General features: G+C 44.7%; 1 protein-coding gene across 5 annotated transcripts in view; it reads right to left on the reverse strand.

The window, feature by feature from the left end:
• The window catches only part of MAGI3 (membrane associated guanylate kinase, WW and PDZ domain containing 3), a 226,513-nt gene that overhangs the window by 23,901 nt on the left and 187,756 nt on the right, over positions 1–14,856 (reverse strand). For all 5 annotated transcript variants that reach the window (XR_007774572.1, XM_050954266.1, XM_050954265.1 and 2 more), the window contains exons 14-15: positions 12,851–13,043; positions 10,522–10,710 (exon numbers count right to left, since the gene is read on the reverse strand). Coding sequence is in view for 4 of the 5 variants with exons in the window: in XM_050954266.1 (XP_050810223.1) it covers positions 10,522–10,710; positions 12,851–13,043 (382 nt within the window). In the remaining variant the exon portion in view is untranslated. The remainder of the gene's footprint in view (positions 1–10,521; positions 10,711–12,850; positions 13,044–14,856) is intronic.

The following is a 14,856-nucleotide window of genomic DNA, read 5'->3' on the forward strand; positions in this document are numbered from 1 at the left end:
TGCACCCATTCACACAATGAGGCCCTTTATAGCAATATAAAGGGCTCTTTAAACCGATTTCTGTACTCCTCCCCGACGAGAGGAGTAGCGCTGAAATCGGTATTGCCATGTCGGATTAGGGTTAGTGTGGCCGCAAATCGACTGTATTGGCCTCCGGGCGGTATCCCACAGTGCACCATTGTGACCGCTCTGGAAAGCAATCTGAACTCGGCTGCACTGGCCAGGTAGACAGGAAAAGCCCCGCGAACTTTTGAATTTCATTTCCTGTTTGCCCAGCGTGGAGCTCTGATCAGCACGGGTGTTCTATCAGAGCTCCGTTACAGAAGACGAAATGACAAAGCATTTGAAAAAATCTCCAGGCTATGATAGACAGAGTCCACAGCACAGTGCTGTGTGACAAGCGTAACGGAAAGCCAAAGAATCAAATGGACGCTCATGGAGGGAGGGAGTGGGTACTAAGGACTCCAGCCATCCCACAGTCCCCGCAGTCTCCGAAAAGTATTTGCATTCTTGGCTGAGCTCCCAATGCCTGAAGGGTCAAAAACATTTTCCCGAGTGTTTCAGGGTATATGTCGTCAATTTACACCCTTCTGTCATAAACAGATAGCTAAGGGTTAATGTTCTTTTACCTGTAAAGGGGTAACAGCAGTAACCTGAAACACCTGACCAGAGGACCAATCAGGAAACAAGACTTTTTCAAATCTAGGTGGAGGGACGTTTTGGGTGTGAGTTCTTTGTTCTTTGTCTTGGGTCTGTGCCCTCTCGGCTCTGAGAGAGATTTTTCTATCTCCAGGTTTTCTAACCATCTGTTTCCAAGTTGTAAGTACAAGGATAGTAAGACAATAGGTTTATATTGATTTCTTTTGTATTTACATGTGTGTAGTTGCTGGAATGTGTTAAATTGTATTCTTTTGGAATAAGGCTGTTTATTCACTTTTTTTTTCTTAAGCAATTGACCCTGTATATTGTCACCTTATTACAGAGACTATTTTTAATGTCCTTTCCTTTCTTTTTATATAAAGCTTTCTTTTTAAGACCTGTTGGAGTTTTTCTTTAGTGGGGACTCCAAGGAATTGAGTCTGCAGCTCACCAGGGAATTGGTGGGAGGAAGAAGTCAGGGGTAAAATCTCTTTGTGTTAGATTTACTAAGCCTGACTTTGCATACCCTCTGGGTGAGGGGGAAGAGAGATTAGATCTCTTGGTACTTGTGTTTCCAGGACTGGAAGCAGGGAATCTCCTAGGGTCGTCCAGGGAAGGGAGCCTGGGAGGAAGTAACAAGGAAACAAGGGGAGGGGGTTATTTCCCTTTGTTGTAAGACTCAAGGCATCTGAGTCTGGGGGTCCCCCAGGGAAGGTTTTGGGGAGACCACAGTAAGCTAGGCACTGTATACTTCCTAGCTGGTGGCAGCAATTACCAGGTCCAAGCTGGTAACTAAGCTTGGAGGTTTTCATGCTAACACCCATATTTTGGACGCTAAGGTCCAGATCTGGGAAGAAATGTTATGACACCTTCCCCCGCCCCTGAAAGGGAAAAAAACGTTTCTTGCCTTTTTTCAGTGTCACCCTATGTCTACTGCATGCTGCTGGTAGACGGGATGCTGCAGCGCTGAACACTAGCATCCCCTTCCCGGTGGCAGACGGTACAATATGACTGCTATCCATCGTCATCATCAGCTCGTGAGTGCTCCTGGCTGGCCTCGGTGAGGTTGGCCAGGGGCGCCTGGGTAAAAAGGGGAATGACTCCCGGTCATTCCCAGCAGATGGTACAGAGCGGCTGGTAACCGTCTTCACCATAGCAATTGGAGGCTGAGCTCCATCAGCCCTCGTGCCCCCCTTCATGTCTAAAGAAAAGATTCTGTACTGTCTGGACTATCATAGCAATGGGAGGCTGGGCTCCTCTCCCTCGCCACCCTTTAATGTCCTGCCTGGACTATCATAGCAGCTGGAGGCTTCCTCCCCTCATTTTATCTCACTAAAAAGTCAGTGTTTCTTATTCCTGCATTCTTTATTAGTTCATCACACAAATGGGGGGACACTGCCACGGTAGCCCAGGAGGGTTGGGGGAGGAGGGAAGCAACGGGTGGGGTTGTTGCAGGGGCACCCCCTAGAATGGCATACAGCTCATCATTTCTGCGGGATCTCTGGGGCTCTGACACAGAGCGGCTGTGCTCTCTGGTTCTCCAGTATACTTGCCCCATATTCTAGGCAGGACTGACTATTTTTAGACAAAACAAAGAAGGGAATGACCCAGGGAGTCTTTCCCATTTTTGTCCATGCGCCCCCGGCCGACCTCAGCAAGGCCAGCCAGGAGCACCCATGACAGCAGCAGACGGTACAGAATGACTGATAACCGTCATCTCATCGCCAATTTACAATGGCATGGCAGACGGTGCAATAGGGATGGTAACCATCTCTGCTACCTTGCAAAGGCAAATGAATGCTGCTGTGTAGCACTGCAGTACTGTGTTTGTCAGCAACATCCAGTACACATACGGTGACAGTGACAAGGCAAAACGGGTTCCATGGTTGCCATGCTATGGTTTCTGCCAGGGCAATCCAGAGAAAAAGGGCACGAAATGATTATCTGCCGTTGCTTTCACAGAGGAAGGACTGAGTGACGACATTTACCCAGAATCACCCGCGACACTGTTTTTGCATTGGGATCTCAACCCAGAATTCCAATGGACGGGGGAGACCGTAGGAACTATGGGATAGCTACCCACAGTGCAGTGCTCCAGAAATCGACGCTAGCCTCTGTACATGGAGGCACACTGCTGAATTAATGTGCTTAGTGTGGCCGCGTGCACTCGACTTTATACAGTCTGTTTTACAAAACCGGTTTATATAAAATCGGAATAATCCCGTAGTGTAGACATACCCTCAATGTGCTGCCTTTCCATGCAACCAGAGCTGCCTTTAATTTCTCTGGATCCCTGAAGGTGTAGCAAAGATGGTTCCCCTCTGCATGGATCTTTACAGTCTCTTACAATGGCTCTTGGACCAGCTGCCCATAAAACTCCACACGTACAACACAATTTGCAGTAATCGCATTTCTACCTTAGACTGTAACCAAAGATCGATTGGTTCCAGCTGTCCCTTTCACTGATGCTCTTCCTGTCACAACTGAAATTTCACCTGAAATCCCTTATGTACACCCAAAGCCCACTGGAGGGAGGGAGGTGTGTCTGTCCTCCTCCTAACTTTATTGCAATTGCTCTCCCAGGCATGCTTCACTGAAAGGAAACTGATGGTGAATGGAAAGAGAGGTGTGCCGAATTATGTACTTAAGAGGATTTCAAACTATGACAGCAAATCTCAAACACTTTCTGAAAGTCATCGGAAACCTGACCTTAATTTACCATTCAGGCTTGTAATTAATCAGCTAGCAAACACTTGTTATCTGCCATAAAGGAGCACACATTGATGCCTCTCAATTTTTACCTCCATTTAAAGATTTAATTGTATTGTCTTTAATTTCTTCTCCCATTTTTAAAGCCTACATTTTAAATATAATTTATGTAAGAGTTACCTGTGATGAGAAAAGCATCACAGGATTGTAGAGTTACAATTACTGATGAATTATCTTGTGTAAAATATCCCAGTTTTCTCTCTCAGTGGGTTCATTTTAAGACATTTATTAATGTCTGGAAAAGGGGTTGAGCAGTAAGTTGGTCAAGTTTGCAGATGATACAAAATGACTCAAGATTATTAAATTTGAAGCGAACTGTGAAGAATTACAAAGGGATCTCATTAAGCTGAGTGACTGGGCAACAAAATGGCAGATAAAATTCAGTTTTGAGAAGTGCAAAGTAGAGCTGTCGATTAATCGCAGTTAACTCAAAAAAATCGCAATTAAAAATTTAATCTTGATTAATCGCAGTTTTAAATCACACTGTTAAAATACCAATCAAAATTTATTAACTATTTTCAATGTTTTTCTACATTTTCAAATATATTGATTTTAATTACACACAAAATACAAAGTGTACAGTGCTCATCTTATGTTACTTTTGATTATAATAAATATCTGTACTATAAAAGTGACAAACAAAAGAAATAGTATTTTTCAATTTGCCTCATACAAGCACACTGCTATCTCAATATAACACCACCCGATATACCACGAATTTGGATATAACACGGTAAAGCAGTGCTCCGCACTCTGTTGGATCAAAGCAAGTTCAATATAACATGGTTTCACCTATAACGCGGTAAGATTTTTTGGCTCCCAAAGACAGCGTTATATTGAAGTAGAGGTGTACTGTAGTGCAATCTCCTTATTGTGAAAGTGCAATTTACAAAGGCAGATTTTTTTTTGCTACATAACTGCACTCAAAAACAAAACAATGTAAAACTTGAGAGCCTACAAGTCCACTCAGTCCTAATTCTTGTTCAGCCAATCGCTAAGAGAAACAAGTTTGTTACATTTATAGGACGAATGGTGCCCGCTCCTTATTTACAATAAGTGAGAACAGGTGTTTGCGTAGCACTTTTGTTGCCAGCATTGCAAGATATTTACATGCCAGATATGCTAAACAGTCACATGTCTCTTCATGACGACCCAGCATATGTTGTTTGATATAAGAACATTTTCACTGCAGATTTGACAAAACACAAAGAAGGTTCCAATATCAGATTTCTAAATACAGGTACAGCACTCAACCCAAGGTTTAAGAATCTGAAGTGCCTTCCAAAATCTGAGAGGAATGAGGTGTGGAGCATGCTTTCAGAAATCTCAAAAGAGCAACACTCTGATGCAGAAACTACAGAACCCGAACCATCAAAAAAGAAAATCAATCTTCTGTTGGTGGCATCTGACTGAGATGATGAAAATGAACATGCGTCGGTCTGCACTGCTTTGGATCGTTATCGAGCAGAATCCTTCATCAGCATGGACGCATGCCCTCTGGAATGGTAGTTGAAGCATGAAGGGATATATGAATCTTTAGCGCATCCGGCTACAACAATGCAATGCAGACGCCTGTTCTCACTTTTAGGTGACTTTGTAAACAAGAAGCGGGCAGCGTTATCTCCTGCAAATGTAAAAAAAACTTGTCTGTCTGAGTGATTGGCTGAACAAGAAGTAGGACTGAGTGGACTTGCAGGCTCTAGAGTTTTACATTGTTTTATTTTTGAATGCAGGTTTTTTTGTACGTAATTCTACATTTGTAAGTTCAACTTTCATGATAAAAAGATTGCACTACAGTATTTGTATTAGGTGAATTGAAAAATACTGTTTCTTTTGTTTTTACAGTGCAAAGACTTGTAATCAAAAATAAATATGAAGTGAGCATTGTACACTTTTGATTTCAATTACAACAAAGAATACATATATTTGAGCATGTAGGAAACATCCAAAAATATTTAAATAAATGGTATTATATTGTTCAAGAGCGTGATTAATCATGATTAATTTTTTTTAATCGCTTGACAGCCCTAGTGCAAAGTAATGCACACTGGAAAATATAATCCCAACTATATATACAAAACGATGGGAATCGTGGATAGTTTTTTGCAAGTGTCTGCCCAGTATGCAGGGCATCGGCAGTCAAAAAAGCTAACAGAATATGAGGAACCACTAGGAAAGGAATAGCAAATATGACAGAAAATATCACAATGTAAATCTGATTCACCCAGACCTTGAATACTGCATTCAGCTTTGGTGACTTCACCTCAAAAAGAGACAATTAGAATTGAAAAAACTACAAAGAAGGGCAACAAAAATGATTAGGGGTATGGAACAGCTTCCATCACAGCAGAGATTAAAAAAGGGGACTATTCAGTTTAGAAAAAAGATGACTAAGGTGGGACATGATAGAGGTCTATACAAACATTAATGGCATGGAGAAAGTAAATAAGGAAGTGTTATCTACATCTTCTTATAAGACAAGGACTAGGGGTCACCAAATGAAATTAATAGGCAGCAGGTTTAAAATGAACAAAAGGAAGTCTCTCTTCACACAACGCACAGTCAACCTGTGGAACTCTTTTCCAGAGGATGTTATGAAGGCAAAGACTATAACAGGGTTAAAAAAAGAGCTAGATAACTTCATGGAGGATAAGTCCAATGGCTATTAGCCAGGATGGGCAGGGACTCAACCCCATGAACCCCATGCTCCAAACCTCTGATTGAGTTCCAGCTTCTGGCAATGACAGGGCCTGGATCACTAGATGATTCCCTGTTCTGTTCATTCCCTCTGAAGCATCTGGCATTGGCCACTGTCAGAAGACAGGACACTGGGCTAGACGGACCCTTGGTCTGCCCCAGTATGGCCGTCCCCCATACTCCCACTGCTGAAACAGCACCCCTTCAGCCCCCCTGAAACACAACACACATCCCAGCGCAGCCCACCCGCTCGGTTCGTCATACCCCCATGAAATAAGGGGAGGACAAAAGGGGGACAGTTTGAAGGGATTTTCTGGGGCTATGAGCTAAGCCGGGGAGGGGCAAGGGGGGCAGTGTGAAGGGATTGGATGTGACTGTCCAACACAAACACAGGGGACGCGGGAGCCGGGGGGGGGGCAGTGTGAGAGGGGTCGTGGAGGGGGAAGGTCCCTGGACCAGGGAAGGGGGCAGCAGTTGGGGCAGGGCAGGTGTAACACACACACATCCCCCTCTCCCCCAGGGATTTCCTGGCCGCCCACAGACAGTTCAACCCCCCCTCTCCATCACTACAGAGGCCGCTCTGGGAGCAACCAGTGCAGTAGCCACCCCGCCCCCAACCGAAGGGGGGTTGCGAGGGCCTTGGCCCAATCCTCCCCCCAACCTCCAAGTTGCGACTCGAGCCCAGGCTGGGTACCCCTCCCCTTGCTTGGCACTTACTGGCTTCGCTCCCTGTCCCCTGACTGCCCCGATCCCTCTCCACACCCCTGACCCAACAGCCCCCCTAGAACTCCCAACCCATCCAACCTTCCCCCCGCCCCCTGACAGACTCCCCCTCAGAACTCTCAACCCATCCAACCCTCCCGCTGCTCCTTGTCCCGACTGCTCTGATCCCTCTCCACACCCCCACTCCCCCAGAACTCCTGACTCATCCAACCCTCCCCTCGCCCCGACAGACCCCCCCTCTCAGAACTCCCGACCCATCCAACCCTCCCCCTGCTCCTTGTCCTAACTTCTCTGATCCTCCTCCGCACCCCCGCTCCCCCAGAACTCCTGACCCATCCAACCCTTCCCCCGCCCTGACAGCCCCCTCAGAACTCCCGACCCATCCAACCCTCCCCCTGCTCCTTGTCCCAACTTCTCTGATTCCCCTCCGCACCCCCGCTCCCCCAGAACTCCTGACTCACCCAACCCTTCCCCCGCCCTGACAGCCCCCCCTAGAACTCCCAACCCATCCAACTCTCCCCCTGCTCCTTGTCCCCTGACTGCTCCGATCCCTCTCCATGCCCCCGACAGCCCGCCCCCCAAACTTCCAACCATCCAACCCTGCTCCTGCTCCCTGACTGCCCACACCCCGACTCCCCTTACTACCACTCTGCTCCAGCTGCTGGCTCCACTTGGAGCCAACCAAACAAGCTGCCAAGCAAAGAACCCCTCGCCCGCAGAATGCTGCGATAGGATGCTGGGGGGAGAAGGGACTCTGCCTGCTGGAGGCCAATGGGAACAGCTAAATCAGGCCCAGGCGCTCAATCACCATGCTGCACTCTGTGTGAGGGGAAGGAGGAAAAATCCCGGACGAGTGCACCGATCCTGGGCAAATCCGACAGCCCCACCCTGCCGCTTGCCCGCGGGCTGCACAGTGAGCCCACGCGGGCTGTATGCGGCCCACAGCTATAGCACATGATTTTATCAAACAGAAGTCAGCATCTCTGCGTACTGAGCTAGTACTGCAGCAATACTCAACTCCACAGCTGTTCACTCTCTCACAGCCTTCACTGATACTTTGCACTTTTTTGTTTTCTACTTCATAAAAATGCATTCTTTTAGCCATGACTTCAAATCATTCTAAGTCAAAATATATATCACGTAAACTCAACAACATAATGAGACAATGATCTTCTTTCAGAGTCACTGCTTTTGTTGGTGTCACTAGGCATAACCCTAGGTAACTCGGGAGGGTGGTAGACCACAAGTGCCAATGAAGCCCTCCTGTTGTAGGCCTCAACGAACCAATGTTCCTCCATGTTAAACACTTTGTGTAACCTAGTGTAACCTAATATGTTAAGAGCTGTAAAATGTAATGTCAGCAGTTAGTTTTCTGATTGTAACAGCCAGTTCCCTGCTGTAACACACTGGAGCTAAACTGAAGCAAGTTTCAAGGCCGCTTTTAGATACAGTACACATGTCTCAGCAGCGGAGAGGGGGGAGGAAGGGGGAAGACAAAAGATTGAGTGAGAAAAGATACTGCAGCTGGATGGGAAAGGATGGGGGAGTGAGAGATCAGCTAGTCAGCAAGAAAAAGTTCTCAGAAAGCAACTGGGATATAAAAGGAGGAAGCCACTTCTGTAGGGGTGCTGGATTTGAGGCGTGCTAAGTCTCCCGGCACCGCTTTGAGATCTCAAATAAACTTTGCTTGCTTCTCCACCCTGGTGTGTTTATTGGCGCTAAGCACTCTGGGCACGAACCACTGTTGCTTGCCTCGGGCACCCTCTGTGCCTGCAACACTTTTGTCTGTATTTCTGCTCTTTCACAGTATAATAAACTTAAGAGAACTAAAGCAGAGCAAAATGTCAGTGTAAATTGTCTGGGCTGGAAAAAAGGGCATCCTTTTCCTCACATACAAACATTCAAGTCATTATTACAGTAAGTGCTCTGGGATCATTAGGGCAGTTACTGGGAAAGTGATTCACAGCAGGGGACATAAGAGATTTAAGAAAGGTGTTTCAGATCACTGGGGTACAGATACCCGTGTGTCCACATCTCACGGAATAAAAACAAGGAAGTAACTTGCTGTGCCCTGGGTAAATCCACTGAGCAGTCCGGCATCCCTTTTGTGTTACAAGGCTCAGCCCGGCTGTAAGCTCTTCATTCTCTATGAACTGAGAACCACATCCATTTCTCCAATTCTCACTAAGGGGAACAATGCCAGCCAACGACCCTAGTTATAGATTGATCATCCCTTTTCATTTTACAACCAAACTACTCAAATCTTGGCCAAAAGTATCTGAGAAGAGTGTGGAAGTCATCTCATAAAGGTCAACAGTTTGTGAAAGGTAGGCACATCTATCTATGCAGAGGTGGTGTTAATAACTGCTGCCTGGCAAGGCTCTGGGAGTCTGGCAGCCAGGATCACACTCAATAAAAAAATGTATTTGATTATAAAGAATGGGCACTTCTTTTAAATTACTCTAGTGCTAGGGGTCAGAAATCTTTCCATTAATTAGGGAGAATTTCAGATGCCTCCCTCAAGCAGCTTGTCTCTTATTGCTACTTACAAGATACCTTCTTTATTTTCATGTGGTCCACTCAGCTCTTTATCTTAGCAACTGATCCATCAGACAAATCCACAAGTTAGAACCCTAAGACACGCTACATTGCTTAGGATAATATCTCCAGTTTGTAACATGTTGCAAGGTAGATACAGAATGTTCTCCTGACTAATTCCTCCATTGCTTTCTTCGAAATACTGAGATAGCCAGAGACCTGGCCAATAAGCTACACACCCTGAATGGATGTCGCAGGTCTAAGTCTGTAACTATACTTCTATTAGCAAAAGATTAATCCATGCACTAACTACCCAATGGCTGATTTTATCTATTGGGCACTGCTGTACAGAGAGTGTAAAGAGTACATGTGCGCATATTTGTTCTCTGCATCCAGTGGTGTACTGGTAAAAAAAAGTGGGCAAACTAAACTGCAAAGAGTCCTGTGGCACCTCATAGACTAACAGACATTTTGGAGCATGAGCTTTCGTGGGTGAATACCCACTTCGTCGGATGGGCTCATGCTCCAAAATGTCTGTTAGTCTATAAGGTGCCACAGGACTCTTTGTTGCTTTTACAGATCCAGACTAACATGGCTACCCCTCTGATACTTATCTAAACTAAGTTCCATATTCCTCAAATGAGAAGTGGGTAAACCTCTGTTTACCTGCATTTACCATGGACTACACTGGTGCATCCATTACCACACTCATCACAGTCTGACCACCTTACACATTCTGAAAGTCAGCCAATCACAAGGATACATTTCTCTCTCTCTTCCCCTGCCCCGGTACTGGTAAGGAGTGATTTCCCTCTCCCACTTCAATTGTTGCACATGCAAAAAACTTTCTACAAAACGTACAGATGAGAGAAACCATATTCCCTTTTGTGAGTGAGACAGACTTAGCCTTTAGCCGCTGAAGTTGTGAACAGTATGATGAGTGAAACAACAGATCACAGCACAGTAGGTGGTTGGACATGGAAAATAAACACCATCCTAGGAAAGAAGAATCTCCTGGCAGTCCCCAGCCCTGAATGCTATTGGCAATAACTGCTAGCAGCTTTGGAAGGAGGAACTATGAGTTAAACCAATTAATTTCGCCCAGTCAGGCATCAGTGGAGCAGGTGACGCCAACACACAGGCATCAGCCCTTACCGCCAGGAGGAGGTTTGTTTTTTGAGGTGAGGATGACAAAGCCAAATCCTTCATTCTCTTTCCGCTGTAGCCGGACATCATAGGCTTCTGGGGGCTGTCTGCTTGTGACCTCTACCCGGTTCAGCCGAGGAGATCCATTTTGAGTGGAAATGGGCAGCTGCGACTCCTCCTCTTCTGGCTGTTTCTCGCCTATAAACACCACAAAAATAAAGTATAAGGTAGAATCAGTAAGAGTGCTGTGGAGCTGGTTAACTACAAGGATAAACATGATCAGATCACTAACAGAATCGAGAAGCACCTCCCCTCCCACTGGGGGCTTATTAACAAGGTAATTGATACCAGATGGAATCAGAATACAGGGTAGAACCATTTACACTTTGGGCTGAAGTTGCTACAGAGGTTTAAGAATGTGTAATAGGAGAGTTTAAATGTTTGCCAACTCCATTCTGCAGTCCACACTTATAACTCAGAAGGGAACAGTCTGCGTGTGCAGCAGCACAGAGGTTGCGCTCAGTTGCTGATGCCCTTAATAATGCTAGCCTAACCTTGGTTGTCTCTTCAGGGGCTCTTTTTTGGCAGTACAATTTTCCTGTGTGTTGTAAGCACAAGAGCTATGGCAGAAACCCACCTTAAAACTGGGACTATGCTATTTTCATTGCAGAGAACCAGCTGTTTATCTCAGAAGATTTACCAATATTTTAAAGGGTAATTCAAATGTTGAAGCCCAGCCTCCTCAACGGAAAACTAACAAAATCCCAGTCTCGAAGCATTGCCTGTGAGGACCATGTCACATCAGGGAATTCGGAGGAAAACAAAGCTGTACAATGAAGGGATTTTTCATTTTCTTTCTTTTTAAATTAAATAAAGGAGAAATAAACCAGAGACTAGAGGTAGAGTTGGCCCTGATGCAGACGAAGCCATGTAAGCTTTTCAAGATCTCTGAATCAGACCCCTCTTTCATGAACATGTTACACTGTTAAAATTACACTATCAGGGAGGCAATGCAACCTGAGATGCAAAGACAGAAAATTGCTTTTCCTCTGATTAGATTAATCTTTTCTGAGCCTTTAGATGGCCTCTTTCTGTGCTTGGCTCAATCTGCTCTCCTGGCACTGTGCTATGACAGGCTGGCAGCAACCACCAGGTACAGCACCAATATAGAATACATCTATAGTTACTAGGTGGATAATACCTAATTTAATACTTTATGTATTTTCACTTTGAACAAAAAATGAAAGAAACTCAGGAAGTAGCTGCAATCTACACAGAAATACACAGTGTGACTGGAGACCCTGCCCTCTCCTGGTTTGGCTGGTTTCCGTGTGGCACCTGGGAGAAACACCATGATAATTTTAACTCACTAACACCCCTGGGAGGTAGGTAGATGATATCCCCATTTTACGGACAGTGACACAGAAGTCACTTGATTTGTCAAAGAATGCAGTGTGTCAGTGACAGGCCTGGAATTAGAATTTAGGGCCTTCTAGGCTCACAGACTCATACTTGGCCCACTAGGCCATGCTGCCTGCCATTTGCATGACGGTGAAAGCAAAGATGTTATGAAAGTGATACACTTCCTGTTTTTTCTCAGTTTACAAGGAATGACTAGTTAAGTTGACTGAAAGATCCATGAAAGGTAGTGGGGTCTACTAATGAGAACAGGAGATTGCAAGCCAGGACTCCTGGTTTCTGTTTTCAGTTCTGTCACTGATATAGTTAGTGACATCTCAGCCACATGACAACTCTTCGGTACCTCAGTTTCCATATCTGTAAATTCCATTGCCACTGAACTGCCTACAGAACTCTGATCTGACTATAAAATTAATTTCTGCATTTAATTAAATAATGCACTTAAACCTGCTGCACAAATTCTAACAAACCTCAGAATGTAGAGTGTTGTAATGCAGAAAGAAGGTTTGTGTTACTGCCCAACACAGAGCCATGAGCAGCTTTAATAACTAATGCTTGTAAAGTACTTTCAGATCCTCCAATGAAAAGCACTATAGAACAAGACAGCATCATTATTACGGTGCTTTCCAGAGCCACAGTGCAAATGGGTGCCCCCTTTTTTATCCCATTCTCTTCCCTCCAACATCTGCTTGATACAATTTTGTGCTACCCCATTCATCCAGAAGTGGAGCTGACCCCTTGTGTTCACATAATTCCTGATGTACTAGTAGTTCTGTTACTGTATTGCTTTATATCATTCGATTATGGCCGTGGAAACATTCCTTTACACTAAGTCCAGGAACGAGGGCTCCAATGGCCATGTTACCAGACTCTGGCAAACGTGGTGGGACTGGGTTTAGTCTGGACATCTGGCACATACCGCCAAAGAAGATCTTCCTCCGGACAGTGAGCAGCACCTGGCCATTCCGCGCAGCACCGGTCATTAAGTCCAGGACCTGTTTGTGTGATTTCCCTTTGACAGGGATTCCATCAATGCACATCAGCTCATCAGCAGCTCGGAGTCGGCCATCTTTCTCTGCCGCTCCCAGTGGGATGATGGCCCCAATATATATCTGTCAACAGAGTGCAATCATTGGCTCTGGGGTACAGAACGTACAGAATACGTAATGTTTGAATCCCTAGATAAAGAAGGACTTTTTGCAGGGTTTCAAAATTATTTCCCCCACCTAAAACTAGCAGAAACTCACGCTACAGAAGCCATACTAGACTGACCTCATTTGCATGTGTAGAAATGAGCAAACTGTGACAGTCCCAGCTTCCTGACGTTCAAACTTAATGCTCATCTTATTTTAAGGTTTGTTTTTATTACTGCCATGTATTATTCATTAATTCCTATCAACTGAAGGGTCACCACTTCATGAGTAGGTTAAGCTCTGCATTTGTACACTTACCTGTTTGTCTTGCTGTTTCACTGTATTCGTGTGTTATTTATGTATTTGTTTTGTGCATCAAAAATTACTCAAGATTATTGAAAAGAAATGCCTGTGTCATTCAATCAACACAACAAAGACACACTATCATTACTGAGACCTGCAAGGTGACTCCAGTGTAGAATTTAAAGTTCATCAAAGAGCCTAAGAGCACAGCTGCTCAGAAATTGCCACACTCAAAATCTGCAATGTGCAAGTATTGGTGATAATAGCATGAATTCAAACAGCTGCAGTCCAACCCCCCTTTGGCCTGCACCTTTCCTCCCAAGCAAACACCAGCTAAATGATAGAGACAGGAGCAGGAAACATGCAGTAGTTTTATATGCTAGAAAAAAGTTCAGTTTAAGTAAAAGACTTAAAACAATTATGTCCAGCATGTGTCCAGGGTTAAGTAGCAGAGAACATGTTCATTCAAAAAACCCATCTTCACACTGCACTCAGGGCATTGCTATGACTATTACCAACACCACTGCAGTTGCGATAGCAACAAAACAGTGGAATTAAAAAAAAAACACCCTAAAATTGCTTATTATTTCCTCTAGAAAAAGCATTCTGTTCTTCCTTTCCTTTAAATGCAAGTCAGAAAAACTGGCATTGGATCTCAGATGTGAAAGGAGAATGCAGTTTAATTACATATGTGAGGACATGCTATCTAGCAGTGTGTCTATCCCAAAAGCTTTAGCACCTTTGAAGGTTGGCAGGAGAGAAGCAGTCACTGTCATATGGTCAGGGACAGAGTCCCACTTTTCTGGGTGAAGCTGTGCTTTGTCAAGTGATAAACAGGGCAGAATTTCCTAAAGCCAGGCATAGCATGAATAGGGACTCAGGGAATTCCCATTCATGTCTTTGCCAATCTGCCTCCATCGTCCTCTGTGAAGCAGAGACTGCCACCTGAGTCAAATTGTATGACAGCTCTCCAGAGTGAAACCAAAAAACTTCACTAATTGGTGACCTAAAACCAGATCTGAACTGCAATCTCTAAAGCAAAAGACTTAGAAAAACTATTTTAAAAAGAGATTATAATAATTTTTTCCTTTCTTCCTTCCCTTCTGCAGCATAATAATGCAACGAATTGGTAAGAAAGCTGGAGGTGATTTTTCTGGGGTAGCCAGAAAGTCCTCTCCACTAGTTTATTTCCCAGTTAAATTGACACATATGTTGTACTGAGCATTACCAGCATGCATTGGTGCCAAGTCCATTAATAAGATTAGGTGCTACAACGTGCAAAGACTTGGTGCCAACCCCATCCTTGAGAGCCTTCTCAGGACAGAACAATTATGGTGTAAAGGCTCAATGGAGAACTGCTGCTGCCAAGAAAGATTCTAGACAAACAAAGTGACTGAAAGCTTGGGGGGACTGAAATAAACCATGAAGGGGAAAGGGAAGAAAGGTAACAAACCATTTTATCTTCTTCCATTGGATTTTAACGGGACTG

The sequence above is a fragment of the Gopherus flavomarginatus genome, chromosome 5 (genome assembly GCF_025201925.1).
Source record: "Gopherus flavomarginatus isolate rGopFla2 chromosome 5, rGopFla2.mat.asm, whole genome shotgun sequence".
Lineage (NCBI taxonomy): Eukaryota > Metazoa > Chordata > Testudines > Testudinidae > Gopherus > Gopherus flavomarginatus.